The sequence below is a fragment of the Adiantum capillus-veneris genome, chromosome 22, assembly GCF_014529385.1.
Source record: "Adiantum capillus-veneris isolate H3 chromosome 22, ASM1452938v2, whole genome shotgun sequence".
Lineage (NCBI taxonomy): Eukaryota > Viridiplantae > Streptophyta > Polypodiopsida > Polypodiales > Pteridaceae > Adiantum > Adiantum capillus-veneris.
Window position 1 is genome coordinate 126,349,001 of NC_140952.1, and position 27,331 is coordinate 126,376,331.

The window sequence follows — 27,331 nt, forward strand, 5'->3', positions numbered from 1 at the left end:
ATAAATTATGCATAGGATCACCCTCATTATTAGCATAATGATCAAGTAAGCATAAATTATGCATAAGATCACCCGCAAGTTGTTTCCTCATCCTCATTATTAGCATCACCACCATCACTACCAACATCATCCTCATGGTCCTCCTCCTCAATCATCAACAACCTCATCGCTATCACCAAGAGAACCCATAGCATTGGAGCTACCAAAGCTTGCACTGTCTAACTCCAATATCCTCTCCTTCTGTAATAACAAGGATTGCATCATCCAACACAGAAGACCAAAATAGAACAAGCAATCCGTATTATGATAGGGAAGCATTCACACACCAATTAAATCGTTGTAATCAAAACATTATACACATATAGGATTTCAATCTAATGATACAACCGAGTTTTGAGTGTTAAAACAATGGATGCCAACACATTTTCTTGTCTTGTTCTCATGCCCAAGCCAACAAATTTGCATGCATTTCTACCATGAAAAGATTTCCTTGGCCAAGATTCACATTCGTATCCAACATATGTTGCTCCATATTGTCATTCCCCACGGTCCCTAACTAAACTTGGACACTGTTGTTATAGCTCTTAATCTAACTAGCCACTCTTTGTATCTCCTTCTCAGTCAAAACTCCCTCACCCAAGCCTTGAGTTCCAAAACCATTAAAACCTAGCATTTGTATTGCCTTTTGAAATTCTCCATGGATATATTATCTTGAAGTACCACATGGCTCAATTGATGTATTGCTTTGGCCGCTCATGTGAATGTGACACCCTATCAAATGTCCTTTTCATCTCTAAAATATTTGTTTGTAGCCGCAGTTGCCTCTTGCCCTCCAAATCACGACCCATGCAACAACTTTTCTGATGTCTACCTTTTTGGGTTTGTCTCATTCAAACTCAGGAGCTACTCCCTTGGAAAATGCAATGCTTAGCTCCCCATTGGGGATATTTTCTCTTGGTATACTAACCAATGGAGAGGTTTTACCTATCCTTTTTCCTTCACACAGATCATACGAGCCTTATATGCACTTTCTAACGAAACAAGTCTAAGAACACTCTTTAATCCATATGTCATTTGGCACATCACTCTGAAAAGATTGTGTGGGTTTAAGCCATAAAGACACGAGCATGATTGTGCATGAAATTTGTCTTTTCATGCGAAAAACGAGATTTTTCTCTTCACTAATGTGTTGGCAACTTGATGTCCTTTTATCCCTCTGCAATGTGGTTGACCATTTATTGGATGCTTGATTCAATAGAGAAATGTTGAGGAAAGGGTTTGGTTCTTGAGTGCTCCATGACACGCTACAAGGCACTAGACACACAATTGAAGCTAGAGAAGAGCTACTAGAGCTCAATGCTACCCCTAGATCAAGTAACTTGGAACATATTATCATGATAAATTTGAGAGAGTAGGCCAAAAGCAATTACCCAAGAAGGCGTTGAAGAAGAAGAGAGATTTGTAGGTTGTAGGAACAATCCCACAAGACCCCAAAGATAAATCTGATGAGTCTTGAACGCAAGACCCAATACTCCATAGGGAGCTGGAATAATCAATCTACCATCCTCCTTGATTTGCTGGAAAGGTTACTCCAGTTTCTTCTTCACACTCACACACTCGTGAGGAAATATTTTTAGGAAGTGGGGACAATCCCAAGAGACTAAAAAGATCTATCCAATGAGTCGTGAACTTAAGACTTGATCTCCAAAGAGAACTGGGATTACCAATCTACCACATTTGGGTGATAAAATGGTTAATCTAGTTTCCTCTTCTTATTGACACACAATCTCACCAATGAGAGGAGAGATTTTTCCATCATAGGAATAATCCCTAGAGAACTGAAGACATGATACTCCAAACGGAACTGGAATAACCATTCTACCTCACTTGGGTGATAGAAGGGTTAGTCGAGTTTCCCTGGTTACCTCCCTCCCTCTCTCTCTCTCTCTCTCTCTCTCAAGAGAACTCAAATAATCCCAAGAGAACTCAAATATCTATCCAACAAATCTTGAACTCGAGACATGATACTCCAAAGGGAACTAGTATGACCATTCTACCACACTTGGGTGATAGAAGGGTTAGTCAAGTTTCCCTGGTTACCTCTCTCTCTCTCTCTCTCTCTCTCTCTCTCTCTCTCTCTCTCCTTAAGCAACATGGTAAGGTTCTCTTGCTATGTGTATTTTAAACTCCCTTTCTCCATTTTGTAAACTATTGAAACTCTCGTTTAGAAGGAAGGTCTTATGAGCCTTTAAGTTGTTTTCATTCCCACCCAAGGGTTCTGTGATGACAACCCTTGTCATGCAAAAAAACTCCATTTGTTTTTGGAGTAGACAATGGACTCTGCTAGATGACTAATGTCATAGTTGTTTCTACAATTGCCCACAATTAAACTACCATTTCATTGCATCATTTAAAACTTTTTGCAAAGATCAACTCTTGTTACTTACCATTCATACTTGCTATTCTTAGGTTCAAATTATTTGAAAACATGGAGAAAAAAATCAGAGGCAAAACATTCAAGTTGTCTAAGAAATATATTTCTAAATAAAGATCCCACTATAGAAGCACAATAAGATCTGCACGGAAATGTGATGATCATGAGCATACTACCTTGCTTCAAATTCATTTAGCATTCAAGGAGAGAAGAAATACGTACATTGCAAAATCAAGGGTAGATAAAAAAATTAATATTAAGCTACTACTCACTGATATTTACTGTTGAAGACTTAAAAGAACGAAAAAAGTTTTCAAGACCTAAACATTTTGTATACATCAAAAGCAAAAGCTTTGCACCATTTTACAAGACAAAATTGTGTGGGGTTATGTTGGCAATCTTTCATCACATGGCTGCTCAACTTAAGTTTCCTGATAGAGTCATAAGTTTCCATCATAGAGGTGGAGCTATGAGTCGTAGTTCAGAAAACTTTGCTCTAGATGTATGTTATATCTCACAAGTTTTTGTTATATTGTTCAGCCTTTAAAATGGTTGCAATTGAAATTATGTACACTCCCATGTAGTTGTTAGATATGGGGGGAGAGGATCAATTTTGTAATGGGTTTGACAGGCCCCAATGTGGACGAGTCTCCCAATCCACATATCTTTAATCCAATTTATCTGCAGCAACTCCAGTGCCTGCAGGAATCAGACGGAGGAAAAATATGGGAAAAATGGTGCACAGGGCTTGTATGCAGATGCCCATGCTCAAGTTCTCAAACTGGTCAGAAGAAATATGGAGAATGGATGCAAGTCCTGCCCCGAAGAACGAGCTCACTGTTGAGGCCAGATTATTCAACGACATAAAAAGCGCAAAGAGTGTCCCCTCGATGCCTGGCTCACATAATCGACCGGAGAGTACCAAAAAGGGCATGAATCTGTAAAAATGTAAATGAGCATCAGTAGCAAGGATAGAGCATATCTTTTCTGTTCACGCATGCAACAAAAAAAGTCTCTGACATCAAGTACTTGAAAATACGCACTTGAACTGGTTGACTGCATCTCCCAATGCTGATGCTCCCACTATAAACAATTTATTGGGGATACCTAGCAGGGTGCTGAGGCCGCTCACAAGTAAAACATCAAACAGAGTGATCAATGCCAAAGCAATATGGGTCCACCTGCATCAAAAAACAGCTCTCTCTCTCTCTCTCTCTCTCTCTCTCACACACACACACACACACACACAGACACACCCCTAATTTTTTATTACCGAAATTACAGAGGATACCCAAAAAGGGCTTGTTTCTAAAGGAAGTACAAAGCAGGATACAACGAGCAAGCCCATAGGAGTGAGCTGAAATTTCCGAGCCACAAGGGCTAATCAAATGTATAAAGTTGAGGGGGAAAACCTCCTAAAGAGAGTAAAAAGTGCCCTGGCCGCCTATGAAACAGGAGGGTATTTGATTAGCCCATCGAGCCTCACCTATGTAACATCTGTCACAACGCGTGTACAAACCATTTATGCAAGAGGGTTCCAAAACTGGAAATTTGGCTCTAGAGATGAAGCATGGCCACGTGGCAATGTGCACATGACATCCCCTCCTGCTTAAGGTGAGTGTTACGTCCCCAGACATCAGGATGGGCGTAGGCGCCTGCAGTATGTCCGGCCAGTGTGAACCTGGCCCTTTGGTTATGAAGTCCTATAAATAGGACATGAGTCTCATTTGTGAGACATCTTGTGTGATCACAACACTTGGGACTAGGAGCCCCTTGGTAGCTCAACCCGCACACCCGTACTGTTGTGGGCTTGGTGGTATGGGACACCAGCCCTTGTGGTAGACGCTAGCCCATTTAACTGCGGGCTCCTAGGCTTGGAGGTGAGCCCGTATTGGCTCTATGGCTGGGAGGTGAGTCTGATGTCGGCTCACTACGAATGTCTAGGTGTGAGTTCGGCTTGTCACGTAGAGACTAACATTGGTATTAGAGCCCGTTCCTTGAGAAAAGCTGACACGACATCATTTGAAACCCGGGCCATTGCCATCCTCTTGGTCGATCCTCACCATGCCGGATGCATCCAAAGAATTATGCCGAGCCTATGGAAAAATTCAGGGCACCAGCAGACATCTTCAACCCAAGAGCAACTGAGAATTTCATTTCACTCACTTTTCTCGAAATTGTGGGCATTGATTACAATCAAATTGGTTCAGAGATTCACGCATCGGCATAAGCAATGTTTGTCACGTGACATATCCAACCCTATGTGTCCGTGGACAAGCTACAATATGACAAGGGTTCATTCAGTCCAATCCGTCTAGCTTAGGAAGTGTTCTGGCACTTTTGTGAGTCTGTTCGCAAACCGTGCATGCCCTGTCACTTAGATTAGATGCATATCCTCCGGTTGCACACAGCATGATCATAAACATTCCCATCAGAATCCATCAAAATCCTTCAGGGGAATTTTCCAGTGCATTTAGCCTATTTTCCCTATTTTTGACATTTTTCACTTATTATTTTTAAGTGACTTTTGTTGGAAAGTAGGTAGGGCAAATTGAGTAAATTTGTATATAAGCAAACCTAGGCTAGCACTAATTGGCAGAAGAGGCAGCAAGAGCACTCGCTCAATAGGCAACTTCTCAGCAAAACCCCAAGCCTTAGTGTTTTTGCTCCACAGCAACCACCTAGCGTTTTTGGACCAGATCAGCCAACGTTTTTGCTCTTGCAGATCCCCGACAAAAGACTTAACAAGAGACCTAGCGTTTTGCAGTTGCAGGCCATCCGGCGACAGCAGAGCAGATTTTCAGCCCTAGCGTTTTTGATTTGCAGATCAGCCCCAGCATTTTGCAAATTTACCGCGACCGAACATCAAGAACCATCAGTGTTTTCAGTTTTCAGCCCTTAGACATCGCAGATCAAGTCCCGAACCCTCACAGATCTCACCTTCCCGCAGCAGTTCCTCGCCGCACGGTCAGTTTCCGCAAGTTTACAGTTTCAGCCCAGAAAACGCAAATTTCAGCATCTGTGTTTTCAGCGCGTCGTCGTCGCATCGTCGCCATCGACATCGTCATTGACATAGAGTCAGAATTCAGCAGATACAAGACTTGCAGATTTCAGCCCTTGGCGTTTTCAGATTTCAGCCTGTCTCGTCGTCCTCCTCATCGTCGTCGAGTCCAAGCATTGTAGAGATTTGTGCAATCATAAGTAGACCACTCTCGCCATAGAGGGTGGGGCCTTCGGAGGAGGGTTTTACAACATCTCTGGTGTCGTATTCTCTTCTCTCTCTATCTCTCAGTCTCATGCACCTTCATTCACAGTGTCCATTCACTTTGTTGTGATCATTGCACTCTCTCATTAAGAACAGAAGGCTCTCACTTCCATAAGAACAAAAAGGAACCTTGAGCACAGTACGGAGCACTCATCTTAAGCAAAGTTCAAACATTCATTCCGCTGCACCTAACAATGTTACACCTTTTAATTGGCTCTCTTCCAATCACCATCCAGGGATATCATGGCAAAGAGGAATTTCACCTAATGAACTTGGGGCATTAGGATGCATTGTTGGGAATGCCTTGGCTTCATAAGAATGATGTTGACATTGCTATTCAACAACGTCATTACCCTACCATCCAGGGAAATCATGGCAAAGTGGAATTTCACCTTATGAAATTGGGGCATTGGGATGCATTGTTGGGGATGCCTTGGCTTTATTAGAATGATAATGACATTGCTATTCAATAGCGTCATTACCCTACAATAGAATTGAAAGCCGAGTTAGACTAGCAGAAAGCAATCGTGAATGGTTGTCTTCACAAAAAATTTGTTTGAGAAGAACTGTTCGGGTACTTTTTGATCTTATCAGCCCTTGTTTGGGTGCTGTTGGAGCTTGTTTGATACTAGTTTGGATTTGATTTCAATGCTGTTTGAAACTCTTCTTTACGGACAAACGTGCGTCTGCGTACCGTATAGATGTGACTTGGAAGTCTTCTATACAGACAAACTTGTATCTGAGTACCATATAGATGTGACTTGGAACTCTTCTATGCGGACAAACCTTCGTATGAATACTATATAGATGTGAATGGAAAAAATATTTTGTGCGGATGGACCTGTGTCCGGGTACCACACAGATGTGTTAGAGCTTTATGTCTTTATGTTATGTGAATGCATCTGTGAAGTGTGCATATATGGCATTAGCATGGCATTCTGTAGCATTTGTAAAGCATATAACTCTAGTAATAGAATAGATATGTGGTCTAAGCGCATCAAGACATTTGTGAGAGATTGGTATGTGATGATGCACAAGATCACTATGTGGGCGTCGACAGATCTGACGAGGATGAGATGCATGTTAGAGAATGTATTGTCTAGTGGTGATGGTCATTAGCATGTTTGCATGAAATCAGTGTTTGCTAAGAATCGGATTGACTTTTGCAGGCATAATTACGGCTGATTACTTAAGGGGAGGGGGGATATATGTCACAACCGGATGACATGGCATGACAGATAGAGTCGACCCGAATCGGTATTGGATCAAAGGACCAAAACCCGGTCACAGCCACTTGAAAATCACGTCGTGGTTTGCGTTGCAAATCACGGACTGCTGCCGTGGCTTTCTGGGCGTAGAGCTTTCGACGTCAGTTTTGAAAGCAGTTTACTTATGATAGTGTTTGGGAAGCATTAAAAGCAGTGAGCTTTTAAAACTTGTAATAGCAAGGCCAAGGGCCTATAAAAGAAAACTTCGGGGGAGTTTTTACACGCTCCAAGACTACAGTGTGGCACTTCTTTGGAATCATATCTATGGAGATCAATTAATATAGAAATACTTTTAAGAGGCGCCTAGTTAGGAGCCAGTGTGTGGAACTCCTCCACTTCATAAGTATGAAGTCTTTTACAACTCTAAGTGTTCAAAAGTTATTTCGAGTCATTATTTCTGTCAGATATGTTGTGCTCATCTCTCTCTCCCCGCTGAGTTTTTTCTCTACTTGCAAAGATGTAGACCTCTCAGAAGTAGTAGACAAACCAATCAAGATCCCCTCGAACTTTTTCGATTGATTGGTAGTTGGATGGTAACAGCTATGATTTGTGACATGCGATCATATGGTGGTTTTTGATACTTACTTTGGGGGCTTTGTTACTGGTGACTTCAAGAAGTCAGAAGCTGTTGCTCTTTTGGTGCATGTTAATGCTCGCATTTTCTCCCCCATTGATCTCAATAGAACTCCATTGGCCATTAATCATGTCAAGGTGGTGATGAATGCAAAGAAGAGTTGGGACCACCTGGCTTCCCTCGACCTAGTTTATAACATGAAGCGGATAGCTGGAGTTGCAATTGAGGACCCTAGATGCCACAAATGGACTTATGCACACTCCGTCTTTGAGTAGAGCTCTGTACTTCATGTATGATTACAACAGCTTTACTTGGGTATATTTTCAAGAATTGCCGTACACCAGTGGAGAAGGAAAGTAGCAAATTGTTGAAGACAATTTGATTAGACAAAGGTGGGGGGTTCCAATGTTTTTATATAGTTTTGTGCAGACCAATAGGAGCATGCCAATACCGGATCGCCCTTAGAGACTGGAGTAGAGGAGCGGAAAAATAGGATGTGATGAGACTTGCGGAAGTCTTTGAGAGCGGAGGCAATAGCATGGTCTCCTACGTCTTCAGTTCGAGGGAAGACTCCGTTTGAGGCTTACATTGGTAGAAAGCTCAATGTCTCTCGTTTTCAGATATTTAGGGGTGATGCCTACGTCATGTACCAAAGAAGCAAGGGGGGAAGTTTGACCCACGTCCAACATGATGATTTTTGGAGGGATAGCGACTTTATGATCCAGTGAAAAAGGACTTTGTATTGAGCCATGATGTGGTCTTTGACGAGCATATTCCTTCAGAGGCAGCTTCTGCTCCCTAGTCTTCCACAACCACCCTTGATTTGCCTATCCTTGGAGATATTAACGATGATTCCCCTCTTGAGATTGATGAACCCTCTCCTCTAGTTCCTGTTCCTCAAATTCTAGAGGAGAATGCGTTGATTCATGATGATGCAGTTGATAGCGGTTTTCGGCTGATATTGAAGAGGATATACCAGTAGCTCCCTCTTGCGGGGGCAAACCCGACAAGTTACCGAAGTGGCTATTGGAGACTTTGCGAGATGCAGCTACTTCAGATTTTCCACCGGATTGGCGTGAGGCAGGTACTACGTGACGATCCCAATGACTTGAGGATGTTGAGACAAATGGGATTATATTACAAGCAAACTATGATTTGATGTCCTCAATGATCAAGGACAGAGAACCTCATACAGTTGAGGAGGCCCTTTCACAACCCAAGTGGAAGAAGGCCATGCAAGCAAAGCTTGGTTCCATCAAGAAGAATAACACATGGGAGTTGGTTCTGCGGTCAACAAAGCAGAAAGTCATTGGTGTCAAGTGGGTCTACAAGACCAAGTACAAATCAAATGGATCTTTGGATGAGCACAAGGCATGGCTCGTTGCCAAGGGCCTTTTGCTGAGACGTGTGTGGACTATGACGAGACCTTTGCACCACAAATGTCCGAAAACCAATCTCGCCGTTGCTTTTGCTTTCTTGGCAGGAGGTTGCTCCGGAACTTGTTTATCTGCTTTATGAGGACGTGTAGGAAGTGTGTTCTGTCTTAAAACATTCAATTGATGTTGACCGAGGGTCAAGAATCTTCTAAAGTTTTAAGTAATTTACCTTCATTGTAGTGCTCATTGCCATACAAACATCAAGATCTCTCTCGCATTCTTTCGCTCATAAATGAAAATGCAAATTGAAGTTTGTCAAACTTCCCTCCCTAAACAATAGTGCATCTCAAATATAGATCCTCAATTGTTTCTTAATTGAAAGGATCAAGTACTTTACATACAAGATGACTATAACATACTTCCTATTTTCTTCAGTACATGTAAATTTGCATCAAAAGCACACTTTTTTAATAAGTTTTTTTTTAAAAAAAGGCATCTATCATGTGGCACTACGCTCGTGGTGTCTGTTTCAGGCCATACAAAGCCTTTTTAATCTACAAACCTTGTGTTTTCAATGGGGCTAGGCTGATTTTTTGAATGCAGCGTGAACTGCCATGCTTTGTACACACTTTGCACACTACTTGCACATTAAATAAGGAGATCACTACTATCACCCATGCCACCAACCATCAACTAATGTCTAGTGCATTATACACCATTTGCATCCTCCGTTAGGGTTGTCTAGATCACCTACATTAAGGGCACACAAGTGAATACTGCCATCATACTGTACCCTGCTTCCTAATGGTAAAATGCAAAGTTTTCTCCTATCATTGCTAGCTAGATCCTTTTCGCTAATCAAATTTGCACAATACACATGCCAATCTCTCTACCAGACCCAAAATCAGTCATCAGTACAGTACTAATGCGGGCCTGATAATCACCATCTACCTCTTCATCTTTAAAAGTTTAGAGGAGCCATACTAGAGCTTTTGCATGGGAGAGCAGCATGAAACCAGGAGATCTCACAACAACCACAATGGCTGAAATGGATCAGCTCCAAGGATTCATTCCATTATTGGCACCTAAGATTTCTAAAGATACCTCAAGCACCGTTCAAACAACTCTAATCGGAAGACGTACTCTACTTCTGAACAGAAGATGTTATTGCAAATTGGTTCACATGCAGCATCAAAACCATGGTGGTGGTCTTTGTAATTGAGACATTAAATGTCTCTGATTGGACAGAAGGCCCTTTGCGTCTATTTGAAACATCATAGCATGCTGATAGTTGAGGTAGGTATTTATTGAATGAACACAGGATGGATTTCAGGACATGGACGATAAGACTTGAAGTTATAGTTTTAGATACTAACTGGATCTTAACAACTTCACATAAGTAAGCTAACACACAAATAACTGGTTTGTTTATGGAAGGAAAGGCCTTCAAGTACATCAAAGATAGCATGCAGTTTCGAAGCAGGTGAGACAGAGGAGACAGGTGAAAGAGAGGTAATGCAAAGGTAATGAAAGCGAGGATTAAAAGCCAAAAATATAGAATGGGAACAAATGAAACGATACAATCACAAAGGCAATGTTATATGCAGTGAAACAAAGATTACCAGAAAATCCTTCTCAACTCCACTTTTTTCAAGTACTGATTGTAAATGAAGGTTCCCAGCATAAGTGCTCCCCACCCAACTAGTCGTGCTGTTCCAAGAAATGATGCATCTAGCAAAAGATGGTTGGTCTGATAGTAAAACATTACTGTAGACAAGCTGGGTATGCTGACTTGGGCCATAAAAAACCAAAGCATTGGCCTGCAAAGCAAAAAAGATTTAATGCAAACTACTCCACGAGAATCGTTACACTTAGGTAATTTGATAATAAGCATGACATTACAGCTGAACATTTATGAACAACAATCACCACTTTCAAAGAATCATAGACGTAGACAATGCTTTGAAAAAAAGAACACCTACTGTCGGATTGTTGGTTGCTTTATTGTCTGAAGCAGTATCTGAAATGTCTCCCTTAATCTTGAAGAGATAGACAAAGAAGAATCCTTTCTGACATTCACGCTGCTGTTTTCCTTTTGTTTAACTATAAAGCTCTTTAGATTGATTTGAGCTCCCTCCGATGAACCAAAATCTTCTGAGTGCATGCTATCCTCAATAGCTGACACGTTTGCCTCTGTCTTGTCTTGGTGGAAATCAGACTCATCGCTTACTGGTGCCTCTTTAACATTCTTAGGCTGAACCTCGACCCACTCCCCATTTTCAAGAACAAGCATTCCATATTGAAACTCCCCCATAGACTTATTGGATTCAGAAGCATCCATAAAAAAAGGTGCTCCTGACCTTTGATTTATTGCGTCACCTAGTGGCTCACGTTTATCCTTGTTTTCCGGTTTATCTTTATCATCAACCGCCCTCTCTTGATGATTCTCTTTTGCATGTATTGCCTCACGGTCAACCTCTCCTACTTCACTGATCAAAGACTTTTCGTCTATGAAACTACATGAAACAATCTGTAGCAGAGGGAAAAACGAGAAAACAAAGAAGATTCCCTTTACATTTATTGCTGAAAGAGCAAGGCCACCAACAACACTCCCAAACATGCCACCCAAAGCCATAGCAAACCATGACATAGACTGAAGGTCTCCAGCATATTCGGCCCTGCAAAACAACAATGTTTCTTGGGTGCCACTAAATCAAAAAACCTTCAAGGGCACAAGATCCTCAGGTTAAATACAAAACTAGGGAAGCAATAGCTTGCACCAAAAAGCAAAATAAAAGTCAATCGTGGGTGAGGCAATATTAAGTTGTAATTATTCAAGTAATATATTTACTGTAGCTCTTAGATACAACAATTTCGACACTAACACGAGATGTGGTTAGGCTTTCACGCACTCGGGGAAATCTTTTCAACTTACAAATAACTCATCCACTGCATTATTCAGCAATATGCAAAGACGCTGGATACTCGAGACAAAAAAAGACCGTGCGTCTAATAAGTGGGTGAAACCGGCCTGTTCAATCCAAAAAGGGCGGTAGACTTTACTTTAAACCTTGATTTAGCTTTCACCCATTATTAGTCGTCTATTTTACCTGTACTTTCAAGACACAACAAAGGGGAGAGGGATACAGGCTGCTAGATTGCACCTGTATGAGTAGACAGACACCAGATTGGCCCCTAACTTAGGCGCCCCTTTCGGTATTTCTTTATTGTTCAAAAGAGGGAATAAACGCTGTGGTTCCTACAAGCTGCCCCGCACAAACTCGGCTGAATTTCCACTGTTCCAGCCCGATTTCGGCAGCATAACTGTACTAGAACCCTTCACGGTCAGTATTCCCACGCATTGACCGACTTTCCCGACGCATACAGGCACTTTGCCAAACCTGGCGAGAATCTGCAGCACGCTGAATTCTCTGTTTTCAGCCCTGAAAATGCGCCAGATCGCCTGTACAGCGGTCCCCTTGCGTCCCCGAACCTCCTGGGGGTATTAGGGTCCGTTTAGGGCCAAAACCCTAAACCTGCAAAAATACACAGCAGGCTGTAATTCACTGTTTCGGGCTCCGTTCCGCGTGCCGGTCGCATCCCTAGCAAGTCCTCGAGCTCCCGCACCTGTAGGGCTACTTGCCCTTTGAATCGGACGAGATTTCTGGCGTGAAACCTCTCCGAATTCACCTGTACCTGCGGGGGGATTAGCCGCTAGCTAATCCAGTACCTGTGCAAGAGGCTCTTGCCTCGGCAATCGCGCATGAACCCACACAACTGTACATAGTTCAAATGAAGAGCCCACTAGAGGGGCATAACATACTGCCAAAGGGGAGAGAGAGGGCAGTGCGTAGCGTGCAGGGCATCACTCCTGGCACCGCACTGTGCATAAGAGGGAAAGCAAGCACTCCATAGCTCTTAACCTGTGACAGACACTTGCAAAATGAGCCTCCCAACTATAAATCACGTTTTTGCCTTCTCTATAAGTAGTAAACTGGCCTCAAAGTGCCAAGTGTCACTCATTTGTGCATTTTCCCGCTTTAGACCCTCGGGTCTAAAAATATCTCACCTGCAGCCTCTGTTGACTTGGCCACAGAGTAACAAAATGATCCCCATGTCAAACTGCACGTAATGACGCGAAGACATTTTCAGGTCCCAAAATAGCAGTTCCCTAAATTTTAGGAGATGCTGCCATTGTATCTTTCTAGGTCATCCGACCCTCTTTGTACACTGCGGCCACATCCAGAACTGAAATGTAGCCTCTGTAGCAAAGGATTCCACTTTGGCTAGTCAATGACCCCACTTGGCTAACCATAGTCCTTGTCCAACCTTAGTGCTCTCTTGCCCTCAGGCCCGGACTCCCTCTGGACAGTTCCACACTAGCTATGCAATGCAGGGCAGTTAGATTTCCCGAGGGGTGTTTCCAAAAAGTGAAAGTAAATAGATAATAAGAAAGAAATCAACAAAAGGATAGATAGTAGTCACACACTGGTGACATACCCCCCTCTTGAAATCTCAAACGTCCTCGTTTGCATCTATGTCGTACAAGCTCCTAGTCAACATTGATGTATTCAACACCTGTCGACACATGTACGACACATACATGCTCATTGTCAACCGTGGTGTATTCAACACCTCGTCGACTCATGTATTGCCTGCGTGTGAACCCTGTCCCAATGACATAGTGGTAGCTTCACACTCTGCCATTGCTTTGAGTCACTAACTTTCCAATGACAAAATGGTAGCTGCACATTTTGCCACTGTCTTATAGTACACGTTGGATCCCGTAACACTTTCGAGCATACCCAAACCGACAGTTTAAGAATGCAGTTACACATGTACTCTTCAATAGAAGCAATCACTGTATCCTTGACAAACTGACAAGAAATACTCACTTCTATAGCACTAATCAAACTTTTGGACATTCCATAAGAGCAATTGCCAAACTGACAATCTGTAGAGCTCTAACATTCATGTAACAGGTATTTGATTTGAGCTCACTTTAAATACCATGTACATCATTTGTTTCAGAAGCCATTGTCACACTGACAATCCATGTAGCTTTGAAACTCAAGGGGTCAAGGTAGGTTGCAAATCGAAGGCTTCCAGGTAAAGTGATAACACAGTTGGTGACTCTGCAAGTTCACCTTCTTCCATCCACTTAGCATCCATTGGTGGATAGTTTCTGAACTTTACCAAGTAACGCCTAGTAACCTTGCCTTTCACTTTCCTTTCTTTGTGTGCCAAAATCTGTTCAGGGACCAAGATCTCGTCAAGTTCCTCGACTTCCGGCTGATCTTCAGCTGGCATATCTTCTGGCACATCACCCACATAGGGTCTGAGAAGACTCACATGAAACGCATTGTGAATCTTCCAACTGTCAGGTAATTTCAGCCTATATGCAACATCACTGATTATGTCGCATACTTGAAAAGGCCCATAGTAACGCATGCTGAGCTTTGGAAATAGTCTTTCCTTGCCCTTCATCTTCTTTAACCTTGCCTTTTCAAAGCGTAAAAGCACCCAATCACCAAGTGAATATACCACTTCACGGCGGTGACGATCAGCTGCTTTCTTTTGCTTTGCCTGAGTCCTTTCTAAGGCCACTTTGACCTTCTTGTACATTTCATCCATGTCTTGAACATACTTGTCTGCTTCAAATATCTTGTCCTTTGTATGCAGTATGGGAGGAACTTTCTTGCCACCTTCAACTATCTCAAAGGGTGCCTTGCCAGTTGATGAATGCACTGTATTATTGTATGCATACTCCACCAATGGCAAATACTGCTCCCACTTTCCTTTATGCTCTGACACATAGCACTTCAGCAGATCTAGGACAGTAGAATTTGCCTCTTCTGACTGCCCATCTGTTTGAGGATGAAATGACGAAGAGAATTTGAGCGTGGTACCCATATTCTCAAACAAGCCTCTCCAGAACAAACTTGTCATGCGTGGATCACGGTCGCTAATAATCGACTGTGGCATGCCATGATACTTGAAAATATTGCTCATAAACAAGCGTGCCATCTGATCTGGCTTTATCTTCTTCCTGACAGGAATAAAATGAGCCTGTTTGCTGAATCTGCAAATAATGGTCCAAATACCATCGTTTCCTGTCTGCGTTCTCGGAAGATCAAAGATAAAATCCATAGCAATACTTTCCCATGGTTTATCTGGAATAGGTAGTGGTTGCAATAACCCTGGTGCCTTTTGCCTGTCAAACTTGACCTTTTGGCATATTAGGCATTCTCGCACAAAGGCATCCACATCCCTTCTCAATGTAGGCCAATAGAAGAATGTCTCAACCGCTTTAACTGTAGCATCGATACCACGATGCCCTGCATACGGTGGGACATGACTCTCTTCCATAACTTTGCGTCGCAATGGCTTTGTGACACACAATCTGCCATGCATCATCATGAACCCGTCTTTAAGAAGATAGTGTTCATGACGTTGTCCATCCATTAGTTGCTCGAAGACCCTTGCAAAATCTTCATCATTTGCATACTGTTCTCTCATATCATCAAGTTCATGATGATAAGAAATCGACACAGCTGAAATTTGTGGCTTCCTTGACAAGGCATCAGCCACAACGTTCTTCTTGCCTTCCACATGCACAATCTGAAAATGGAACATGGACAAGATATTTGCCCATCGCATATGCTTCTCAGATAACTTTGTCTGTGTCAAGAAGTATCGCAAGGTCTGATGGTCCGTTTGGACAACGAAATCTGCACCTAGCAGGTAGTGTTTCCAACTTAAGAGCGCATGAATCACAGCCAGTAACTCTTTCTCATAGACCTGCATGGTCATCTCTGGCCCTTGCAAAATTCTGCTCTCATAGGCTACTACCCTGCCATCTTGCATTAGCACTGCACCAATGCTACTACCGCAGGCATCACACTGGACCACAAATGACTTCCTAAGATCTGGCAACACAATGACTGGATCTGAAGTCATCTTTTCCTTTAAGAGATTAAAAGCTGAAATCTCTTTCTGTGTCCATCTAAGGTGACTGCCTTCTTTTGAAGAGCATGTAAAGGTGAAGCAATCTCAGCGAAATTTCGGATAAACCTTCTGTAATAGGAGCATAGTCCCAAAAAGCTTCGGACATCATGCACCGTCTTCAAATTTGGCCATGACTTGATCGCTTCAACTTTTGCAGGATCCATTCTGACACCATCCTTTGAGACAATGTGTCCCAGAAAGTGAATCTCTTCCAGAAAAAACTCACTTTTCTTTGCATTGATGAGCAACCTATGACTGCGTAGCTCTTTGAACACAATGGCCAAGTGATGCCTATGCTCCTCTTCATTCTTTGAGTAGACTATCATGTCATCAAAGAACGTACCAACAAACTGCTGGTGTGGACGGAAAATTCTGTCCATCATCCTATTGAACGTAGCAGGAGCATTTGTGAGACCAAAGGGCATCACTAAAAATTCGTAAAGGCCAAACGTCGTTCTAAAAGCAGTCTTGTGCACATCCTCTGATCTAATGCGGATCTGATGATACCCACTCTTTAGATCTATCTTGCTAAACATAGCTGCTCCTTCTAATTTGTCCATAATATCATCAATTCTAGGTATAGGGAACCTATTCTTGATGGTATTCTTGTTCAGTGCACGGTAGTCGATGCACATACGCCATGAGCCATCCTTTTTCTGCACCAACAACACTGGAGAACAGAATGGAGATGAACTGGGCTGAATCAGCCCCTTTTCTAACAACTCCTGTACTTGGCCCATTATCTCTTTCTGCTGAGCCGCACTAACCCTGTACGGAGGCTTATTTGGTGGGCTACAGCCTGGCACCAAATCTATCGCATGGTCCTCGGGTCTCTCTGGCGGTAATTGAGACGGTAATGAATCGGAAAAACAGTCACTATACTGTTGTAAAAACATTGACCTTTCTTTATCTAGCACAGATAAATTTGATTCATCACAATCTGACACTTCACGTGCAAAAACCAAGTACGCAGAAAGATGCTTTTTCATTACAGAAGTAATAGCAGAAGCTGATACAGTAGGAATAGACTCCCCTTTAAGCTTTACATCCAGAATGTGAGTCTTTCCCCTGCTCTGTACAGTGATCTTTTTGTTGTAGGCATCCATGATTCCCTGTACACGAAACAACCAAGGAATACCTAACAACACATCACATCCGTCCAGTGGCATGATGTAGAATTCTTCAGCATCTACATAGGACTGGATATGTAGACGCAACTTTCCAATGATGGGTGTCACAGCCTCTGTATGGCCAGGACATGCCAAACCTGCCTCTGCTGTATACCCCATCTCTTCAGGTCTGATTCCCAACTTTGAAGCCAATTCTGGGGAAATGAAGTTGGCTTTGGCACCTGGATCAAAGAAGATAAGCACTGTTTGATCCCTAACCTTTCCCCATGCTCTGCAAAGCTCACTTGCATCTGAATTTGGCTTGTCGCCCACCATATCTGGCACTAGACCAGCCATGGGCTTCTTTCCTTTCCTGTCCTCCTTGTCTTCAGAATCAGCTGGCCTTTTCTTTGTAGGACAGTTGTAAGCAATGTGGCCAGGCTGCTCACATATAAAGCATTTGTTCTCTGTCCTCAGGACCTTCTTTTGCTCTTCTGACTTGCAAGGAAAACGTCTTTTCCATTTCTTTGCTGGTCCTTTTTCTGATTCAGCCGTAGCTTTGTCTTTCCCTGCATTGGCCGACTCCTGAGTCCCTTTAGGAGCCTCATTGGGAACGTGCTTCTTGGCTGAATTTTTCTTGCCTGATCCTGCCTTGACGCCAGTGTTAAATTCACAATCTTCTCCCTTGAGCAAACCATTGCCAGTGTTTGCTACCTCGATGAGCTGCGTCAAAGTAGTGACTTTTGTCTTCGTGCAGTATTTTCTCAATCCTTTGGGTAGGCCACAACAGTATTTTTCAATCTGTTCTGTCAATGGCACAAACCTATAGGAAGTTACTGGAAGTAGAGCTTTCCAAAACTTCCGATTGTAATCATCCAGATTTCTGCAAGTGGCAGCATTAAGCTGGTGCCATTCTGTCATGACATCTGCGTCAAAATCATCAGATAACCATGCTGCTGCAAAAATCTGCTTGAAGTAAATCCATGTGGACGGAGCTTGCCCTTGAAGCAATAAAGTTGTCCACCATTGTCCCGCATTCCCTGTCAAGAAAGTGGCTGCCTTGCGGACCTTTGAAGCCTCTGTAAAGTTTCCCCCTGCATAGGCCTTATCAAACTGCTGGAGGAATGAAAGAGCCTTCTTCCTGTCATCAAACCCTGTAAAGGTCGTGAATGACACTCCTTTGCCACCTTCTTTGTACGGAGTTGGCCTCTCCAGCGGCGTTAAATTGTCATATGGAAGTGACTGAAACATGGGAACACTATTAGGGTTCATCTGTGTTCCTTGGCCGCTATTAACTTGACCTGGAAATGCCATATTTGGCTGCTGATTTGTAATTCCAGCCATACCAAAATTTGCGTGTGGCATCCCGAATTGTCCCTGAGTGCTTTGAAACCCTGGTTGCATACCCATGACACTGTACATGGGGTTAGGCATCATCGTTTGAGCACCCGCAAACACTGTTCCTGGCGTATAAAACTGATTTCCAGGTGCATGACCAGCCATGCTTTGGAATACGGATCCACCTCCAAAATAGCCAGGGTGTACTGAAGGTGGTGGAAAGACTTGTTGCATAGCCTGTAAGTTGCTTCCCTGCCCATTAGAACCAGCTATAGGCGGTTGAAAGGTGGCGGGCTGAATTGGTACAGCTTGAAAGACTGGCATCTCAGCCACCTGTTCTTGCACCTTAGGCATACGTTGTGGAGACTGCATGTTCTCCGTCAAGTGTACAGGTGTTTCCATTGACTGTGCGGTATGAATCACCTGTGCTCGAGCCTTAACAGGCTTTTGAATATGATCCAGTGACCCAACTTGCTGAGACGGAACAGGAGGTTGCAGAAAGGCTAAAAACCTCGGATTCTGCATTACTTGTGTGAACATAGCCACAGCAGTAACCAACTGGGTCCTGAATATATCATCATCAGTCTGTGGTGGTCTTGACGACTCACCCTCTTCATGTGTCTGTTGACCCTGTGAAGAGGAAACCTCTTCAGTCACATCATCTGGTCTGTCAACCATAATTGCAATTCCCTGTGTCTGGTCTATGATCCCCTGTGTCTTCAAGCCCAAAACTGACCAAGACTCACTTCTATGGGAAAAAGTGATTTAATCCCGTCGATGGAACCATGAAACCGGCCTGTTCAATCCAAAAAGGGCGGTAGACTTTACTTCAAACCTTGATTTAGCTTTCACCCATTATTAGTCGTCTATTTTACCTGTACTTTCAAGACACAACAAAGGGGAAAGGGATACAGGCTGCTAGATTGCACCTGTATGAGAAGACGGACACCAGATTGGCCCCTAACTTAGGCGCCCCTTTCGGTATTTCTTTATTGTTCAAAAGAGGGAATAAACGTTGTGGTTCCCTACAAGCTGCCCTGCACAAACTCGGCTGAATTTCCACTGTTCCAGCCCGATTTCGGCAGCATAACTGTACTAGAACCCTTCACGGTCAGTATTCCCACGCATTGACCGACTTTCCCGACGCATACAGGCACTTTGCCAAACCTGGCGAGAATCTGCAGCACGCTGAATTCTCTGTTTTCAGCCCTGAAAATGCGCCAGATCGCCTGTACAGCGGTCCCCTTGCGTCCCCGAACCTCCTGGGGGTATTAGGGTCCGTTTAGGGCCAAAACCCTAAACCTGCAAAAATACACAGCAGGCTGTAATTCACTGTTTCGGGCTCCGTTCCGCGTGCCGGTCGCATCCCTAGCAAGTCCTCGAGCTCCCGCACCTGTAGGGCTACTTGCCCTTTGAATCGGACGAGATTTCTGGCGTGAAACCTCTCCGAATTCACTTGTACCTGCGGGGGGATTAGCCGCTAGCTAATCCAGTACCTGTGCAAGAGGCTCTTGCCTCGGCAATCGCGCATGAACCCACACAACTGTACATAGGTCAAATGAAGAGCCCACTAGAGGGGCATAACATACTGCCAAAGGGGAGAGAGAGGGCAGTGCGTAGCGTGCAGGGCATCACTCCTGGCACCGCACTGTGCATAAGAGGGAAAGCAAGCACTCCATAGCTCTTAACCTGTGACAGACACTTGCAAAATGAGCCTCCCAACTATAAATCACGTTTTTGCCTTCTCTATAAGTAGTAAACTGGCCTCAAAGTGCCAAGTGTCACTCATTTGTGCATTTTCCCGCTTTAGACCCTCGGGTCTAAAAATATCTCACCTGCAGCCTCTGTTGACTTGGCCACAGAGTAACAAAATGATCCCCATGTCAAACTGCACGTAATGACGCGAAGACATTTTCAGGTCCCAAAATAGCAGTTCCCTAAATTTTAGGAGATGCTGCCATTGTATCTTTCTAGGTCATCCGACCCTCTTTGTACACTGCGGCCACATCCAGAACTGAAATGTAGCCTCTGTAGCAAAGGATTCCACTTTGGCTAGTCAATGACCCCACTTGGCTAACCATAGTCCTTGTCCAACCTTAGTGCTCTCTTGCCCTCAGGCCCGGACTCCCTCTGGACAGTTCCACACTAGCTATGCAATGCAGGGCAGTTAGATTTCCCGAGGGGTGTTTCCAAAAAGTGAAAGTAAATAGATAATAAGAAAGAAATCAACAAAAAGGATAGATAGTAGTCACACACTGGTGACAGTGGGACTATGCTACAACAATTTCTTATGGTAGGAATATCAGACTAACCTCTCTTTTCGTGCAGCTTCAGCAATCATAGCATCTATCACAACGTCTGCCATGGCTGAACCGAAGTTTTGCAGTGTCAGAAGCCCAGTCATAGAGAAAGTAGACATCCTTAAGGTTTGAAAAAGCCCAAGAAGCAACCAAGGTATGAAGGAAAGAGTGCCTGATATCATCAGGTAGGAGACTCTACGACTTCCTTTTATAGGTATGCAGTCAGACAAGATCCTGGAAAGCACACATGCCAATGCTTGAAATTCATCCAAAAATTAAAAAAAACGACGAATAGGCAATCAATCAGTACCCATAAAGCGGTTTGATGCTCCAGGGCATAAACGCTATTGTTATGGCAAATTGTGAGGCTGAAGGACTAAGTTTGAGTTCATCTTTCAACTGATAAGATATCGCCATCCATGGTAAAGATCGAAAACCCTGCAAGACAAAGAATTCCATGGCATAGCATCGCAATGACTTAATGACAACAAAAGTTAATAATAGGATAAAACATAAAATGCAGGTTGTAACAAGTAAGCCATTGGCGAGGCGGTGCAATATTCACCAAACTGAACCAAAACGGCAACTGCTGTAACTTGAAAGAGAGAACATTACACTGTAGACAGGAGAGACAAAGTGGCAGAGTCCCACTCCCACAAGCATTGGCCCCCAAGTCAGACACCCCTTCGATACTTACTTTTATATTAATAAATCATAGTTATAATCGCCAAAGGATTGCATCTACAATCGTGCACCCATGCACTAAACTCCAAACTAACCCTCAAGGCATCCTTATAAAAACACTTGGTCCAAAAGCAACGCTGCTAAAAGCAAAAGCCCTTCAAAAACAGGCGCCCAAAAGCTCTTTTGAAGAAAAGAAAACGCCCAAAAAGCTTTGCAAGTCAACTAGCTGAAAATCTGCTGCCAAAAAGCAACCACCTCAACCCGCGTTTTGCGATGGAACAACCAACACAATTTGCGACACGTTTTTGGGCCACGTCAATGCTTCTGTATCTCTCTCTATCTCTCTCTCTCTCTCTCTCTCTCTCTCTCTCTCTCTCTCTCTCTATATATATATATATATATATATATATATATATATATATATATATATATATATATATATTTGGTATGTATGTGGATGAGGTTGCTGACTACATTGAGAGAGATGGTGATAGAGGTGCACAGCTGGCAGGGACATGGATTCCACTATTGCTCTATGCTGATGATATTGTGTTGATCTCCGACTCTCCACAGGGGATGCAACGTCACTTGGATGCTCTGCATAGATTTGCCCACGAAAGTGGTTTGTCTGTCAACCTTGGTAAAACCAAGGTCATGGTATTTAATACCACCCCACAATGGATCAGGAGGTCAGCGCCCCCATTCACATACGGCCAAGAGACGGTGGAGTACACAGATGCTTACACTTACCTTGGAGTGGTTTTTAGTGGACCAGCATTTTCACTGAGGAGAGTAGCAGAGACTAGATTGACCAGAGCCCATGCAGCATTGGGCAGATTGGAGAGGATGTGTTCACAGGTTCAGTTTCAGGAGCCTCGGACGAAGCTCTGGCTATTTGACACTTTAGTGGCGTCTGCATTGCTCTATGGAGCTGAGATATGGGGACCTTCATTGGATCATCACGGGAGGACAGGTCGCACTGATGGGTGGGGGGACATGGAGAAGCCTTTGGTCTCTATGATCTCACGGCTCATTAGAGCCAAGGCTTCAGTACCACGTGCCATTATCCGAGCAGAGCTTGCTGCCCCCCCACTAGTAGTCGAGGCGCTTACCAGATCTCTCTCCTTCATACAACGCATGTGGGAGCTTCCCAGAGACAGATATGCCCGCCTTGCACTAGAGTCCTCTCGACAGTTAGCCATGCAGGGAGATACAGCATGCTGGTATGGTGAAATGACATCGTGGTTTCAGGCGCATGGGTTTAGCATAGACAGATTGCCCCCCTTCCAGTACTCATTAGAGGCACCTCTCTGACTCTTACACAGTCCGAGATCACCAGGCTCATCCGACAAGACCTGGCTCAGCTAGACATCAGGAAGACATGGATACAACCAGCGCAGGAGCTGGGCACGAAGATGGATTTCTACAGAGAGCATCTTCTCCAGCTTACAGAGGACGGTTTTGTGACGAGGCCCAGATACATGGGCACTCACTTGTCTCATGGGATACGATGTGCTATTGGCCAGATACGCACATCTTCACACCAGCTGCAGATCGAGACTGGGAGATACAGTGGAGTACTAGCAGAGGCCAGGACATGCCCTCTGTGTGGCATGGAACCAGAGACAGAGTTGCACTACACACGCCATTGCCCCGTCTACTACGAGATACGAGGCCGCTTCCACTGCTTGTTCAGAGAGGGCTTTGGACCACTCTCTAGAGTCATGCAGTATGAGGATCAGAGATGCTTGGGTTTGTTTCTACTCGAGCTGCGCCGACACAGAGAGAGCTTGATGAGAGGAGAGGCTAGCCAGTCTCAGAGACACATCACAGACTTCTTTAGAGCAGACACTGGACACCCGGAGGAGCCACTACCACAGCAGAGCTCGTTGCCTCACACCAGAGGCACACTGATCGACCGGGCGACCAAGCTGGGGAGATCCAGACGCCACGACTGCGGAGGACTACATAGTATCGACGAAGGCTGCATCATAGGCTTCAGATCACTTTGGCCCGACATGCACGACGCCCGGTCAGACTACTGACCATGGAGGAGATTGATGAGATCCGCCAGCGAGACCGGTGCTGGATCTCTTGTGATTTACCCACCCCAGCTAGCTGCTCTGCCCCGTTCACACCTAGCAGTCCAGGATTCCATAGTATATTTGTTTTGTCATTTTGTTACTCTGACTTTGTATCAGATCCACCACATTGTAACTTTTTGGTCTCATAGATCACTTTGGCCTTTTGAAGACGTTAATATAACATTTCATTTCATTTCATCTCTCTCTCTCTCTCTCTCTCTCTCTCTCTCTCTCTCTCTCTCTCTCTCTCTCTCTCTCTCTCTCTCTCTCTCTCTCTCTCTCTCTCTCTCTCTCTCTCTCTCTCTCTCTCTCGGGCTGGTCGTGCCACATCATCGCTTTGTGACATATACCCCCCCCCCCCCCCCCCCCCCCCCCCCCCCCTTTGCCCCCTTTAAGGAGGGTAATCGTCTACAACTACGCCTGCAAAACATATAGTAAATAATAAATCCAGCTTAGTAGACACTGACTCTATGCATACATGCATTTGACCACTCAAACCATGCACAATCACATCACATTCACATCGTTATCCCCATCGAGATGTAAAACACAAATCGTGATCATTATGACCTATTTAGCCATCACATCCACATCGCATTGATCTCTTACAGATGTCTCGATGATCTAAATCTTGTCATCTCATCGGTCATATCACCCCATTAGTTCCATGCAATCATGCCAATGACCATCCGCATAAGACAGATATCTCAATGATCTAAATCTTGTCATCTCATCGGTCATATCACCCCATTAGTTCCTTGCAGTCATGGCAATGACCATCCGCATAAGACAGTACATTTAGAAAGCATGCATCCGTACATATCCTTATCCACACTAGATTTCAGATAGCAGTCCTCATTCACATAGTTTATACTGAACAGTCAGATGCAAATAAACAATCTAATATCTATGATTAATCTAATAAACATAATCACTTCCCTTTCCAATACTGTCGATATGTTATGGCGAGGGGAGTATCTCCCCTTATGAACCAAACACTGCATCAGACTTGACTGCTAAATACTTTAGAGCTCTACACAAAGAAACTCCTCACATCTACAGATTCTGACACGAGATCTTTCTCCTTCGAGGGGTTGTCCCCTCCGAATCCAAACTTTCAAGAGCTCTATAACTCTTTTCAGTAAAAGTTTGGAAGATCCCTCTATGAATCATTTCGAAAATTTCTCGCATCAAAGCACCTTTTCAAGAGATTCTACCAAGTAAAGTAGCTCAGTACCCAAACTTGCATCCATTGCACACATCAGCCGATGTATTGTGTCCAAGTTTTGATCTGCACCTTTTGAAAAGTCTTTGCTAACTGCAACTTTTCTACTTGCACAAACCAAGAGATTCCACAGCTCTTTTCAATAGAAGACTAAAAGATCCCTCTATGAATCTTTTCGAAAATTTCTCGCAACAGAGCACCTTTTCAGGAGATTCTACCAATCTCTTCCTCGGTCTGCCAAGTCAAGTAGCTCACTATCCAAACTTGCATCCATTGCACGCATCAGCCGATGTATGGTGTCCAACTTCTGATCTGTACCTTTTGAAAAGTCTTTGCTAACTGCAACTTTTCTACTTGCACAAACCAAGAGATTCCAAAGCTCTTTTCAGTAGAAGTCTAGAAAATCTATCTATTTATCTTTTCGAAAATTTCTCGCAACAAAGCACCTTTTCAGGAGATTCTACCAATCTCTTCCTCGATCGACCAAGTCAAGTAGCTCAGTACCCAAACTTGCATCCATTGCATACATCAACCGATGTATTGTATAAACTTTTGAGCTATACCTGTTGAAAATTCTTTGCTAGCTGCAACTTTTCTACTTGCACAAACCAAGAGATTCTACCAATCCCTTTCTGAATTTGTTCGAGTAGTTCTTGCAACACTTCTATTTTTCAAGAGATTCTCCTAATTCCATTTATCACATCTTCTAAGGCATCAAAACCATTCACGCCTTCGCTTTCTTTGTTTTTCTGTCCTCTGCTTCTTGTCTACCCTCTTGGGTCAAGCACTCTGAAGACTCTCAAAAGCATATCAGCCATTGCTTTTTTGTCTTCCACCAACACTGGAAATTGAGCTTGCCTAAATTGAAATTGCTTTCCCCTCGATGTCCTCTTTTTATCTCGTGAGTTTCTGAAACATTATCAAAAAGTACCCTCTTTAACCACCTTTCAAAAAGCACCTTCTTCCAATAAGCACCTTCTTTCAAAAAGGAGCTTCTTTTAAAAGGAAACTTCTTCCAAAAGGCTTGTTCAAAAAGCTTATGTTATCACAATCTTGGTACAGATGGTTTAACCAGCCTGTACACCGTAGAGGGCCGTACTAATTCAATTACCTGTTGACTTTACACAGAGCACTGAGAAGAAAAGAGAACACAATGTCCAAGTGCGCGTGTGCAGAAGCATGAGAGAGAGAGAGAGAGAGAGACAGAGAGAGAGAGAGAACACAACCCAAAACGCTGATGTAGGGAAGAGGGGCCGATCAGTCCCCCAAGGCCCATGACTACTGAAACCGGCCTGTTCAATCCAAAAAGGGCGGTAGACTTTACTTCAAACCTTGATTTAGCTTTCACCCATTATTAGTCGTCTATTTTACCTATACTTTCAAGACACAACAAAGGGGAAAGGGATACAGGCTGCTAGATTGCACCTGTATGAGAAGACGGACACCAGATTGGCCCCTAACTTAGGCGCCCCTTTCGGTATTTCTTTATTGTTCAAAAGAGGGAATAAACGTTGTGGTTCCCTACAAGCTGCCCCGCACAAACTCGGCTGAATTTCCACTGTTCCAGCCCGATTTCGGCAGCATAACTGTACTAGAACCCTTCACGGTCAGTATTCCCACGCATTGACTGACTTTCCCGACGCATACGGGCACTTAGCAAAACCTGGCGAGAATCTGCAGCACGCTGAATTCTCTGTTTTCAGCCCTGAAAATGCGCCAGATCACCTGTACAGCGGTCCCCTTGCGTCCCCGAACCTCCTGGGGGTATTAGGGTCCGTTTAGGGCCAAAACCCTAAACCTGCAAAAATACACAGCAGGCTGTAATTCACTGTTTCGGGCTCCGTTTCGCGTGCCGGTCGCATCCGTAGCAAGTCCTCGAGCTCCCGCACCTGTAGGGCTACTTGCCCTTTGAATCGGACGAGATTTCTGGCGTGAAACCTCTCCGAATTCACCTGTACCTGCGGGGGGATTAGGCGCTAGCTAATCCAGTACCTGTGCAAGAGGCTCTTGCCTCGGCAATCGCGCATGAACCCACACAACTGTACATTGGTCAAATGAAGAGCCCACTAGAGGGGCATAACATACTGCCAAAGGGGAGAGAGAGGGCAGTGCGTAGCGTGCAGGGCATCACTCCTGGCACCGCACTGTACATAGGAGGGAAAGCAAGCACTCCATAGCTCTTAACCTGTGACAGACACTTGCAAAATGAGCCTCCCAACTATAAATCACGTTTTTGCCTTCTCTATAAGTAGTAAACTGGCCTCAGAGTGCCAAGTGTCACTCATTTGTGCATTTTCCCGCTTTAGACCCTCGGGTCTAAAAATATCTCACCTGCAGCCTCTGTTGACTTGGCCACAGAGTAACAAAATGATCCCCATGTCAAACTGCACGTAATGACGCGAAGACATTTTCAGAACCCAAAATAACAGTTCCCTAAATTTTAGGAGATGGTGCCATTGTATCTTTCTAGGTCATCCGACCCTCTTTGTACACTGCGGCCACATCCAGAACTGAAATGTAGCCTCTGTAGCAAAGGATTCCACTTTGGCTAGTCAATGACCCCACTTGGCTAACCATAGTCCTTGTCCAACCTTAGTGCTCTCTTGCCCACAGGCCTGGACTCCCTCTGGACAGTTCCACACTAGCTATGCAATGCAGGGCAGTTA

At 43.9% G+C, this 27,331-nt stretch overlaps 1 protein-coding gene across 2 annotated transcripts in view; it reads right to left on the bottom strand.

Moving 5' to 3' along the window:
• Window positions 1–2,744: 2,744 nt before the first annotated feature.
• The window catches only part of LOC147430181 (Major facilitator superfamily protein), a 72,744-nt gene continuing 48,157 nt past the window's right edge, over window positions 2,745–27,331 (bottom strand). The window contains exons 2-7 of one of the 2 annotated variants that reach the window (XM_086494680.1): window positions 20,983–21,110; window positions 20,685–20,906; window positions 10,900–11,595; window positions 10,540–10,737; window positions 3,478–3,615; window positions 2,745–3,372 (exon numbers count right to left, since the gene is read on the bottom strand). In XM_086494680.1, the coding sequence (XP_086350806.1) occupies window positions 3,102–3,372; window positions 3,478–3,615; window positions 10,540–10,737; window positions 10,900–11,595; window positions 20,685–20,906; window positions 20,983–21,110 (1,653 nt within the window). In that variant the 3' untranslated portion in view covers window positions 2,745–3,101. The remainder of the gene's footprint in view (window positions 3,373–3,477; window positions 3,616–10,539; window positions 10,738–10,899; window positions 11,596–20,684; window positions 20,907–20,982; window positions 21,111–27,331) is intronic. The other variant, XM_086494681.1, reaches the window with a different exon arrangement.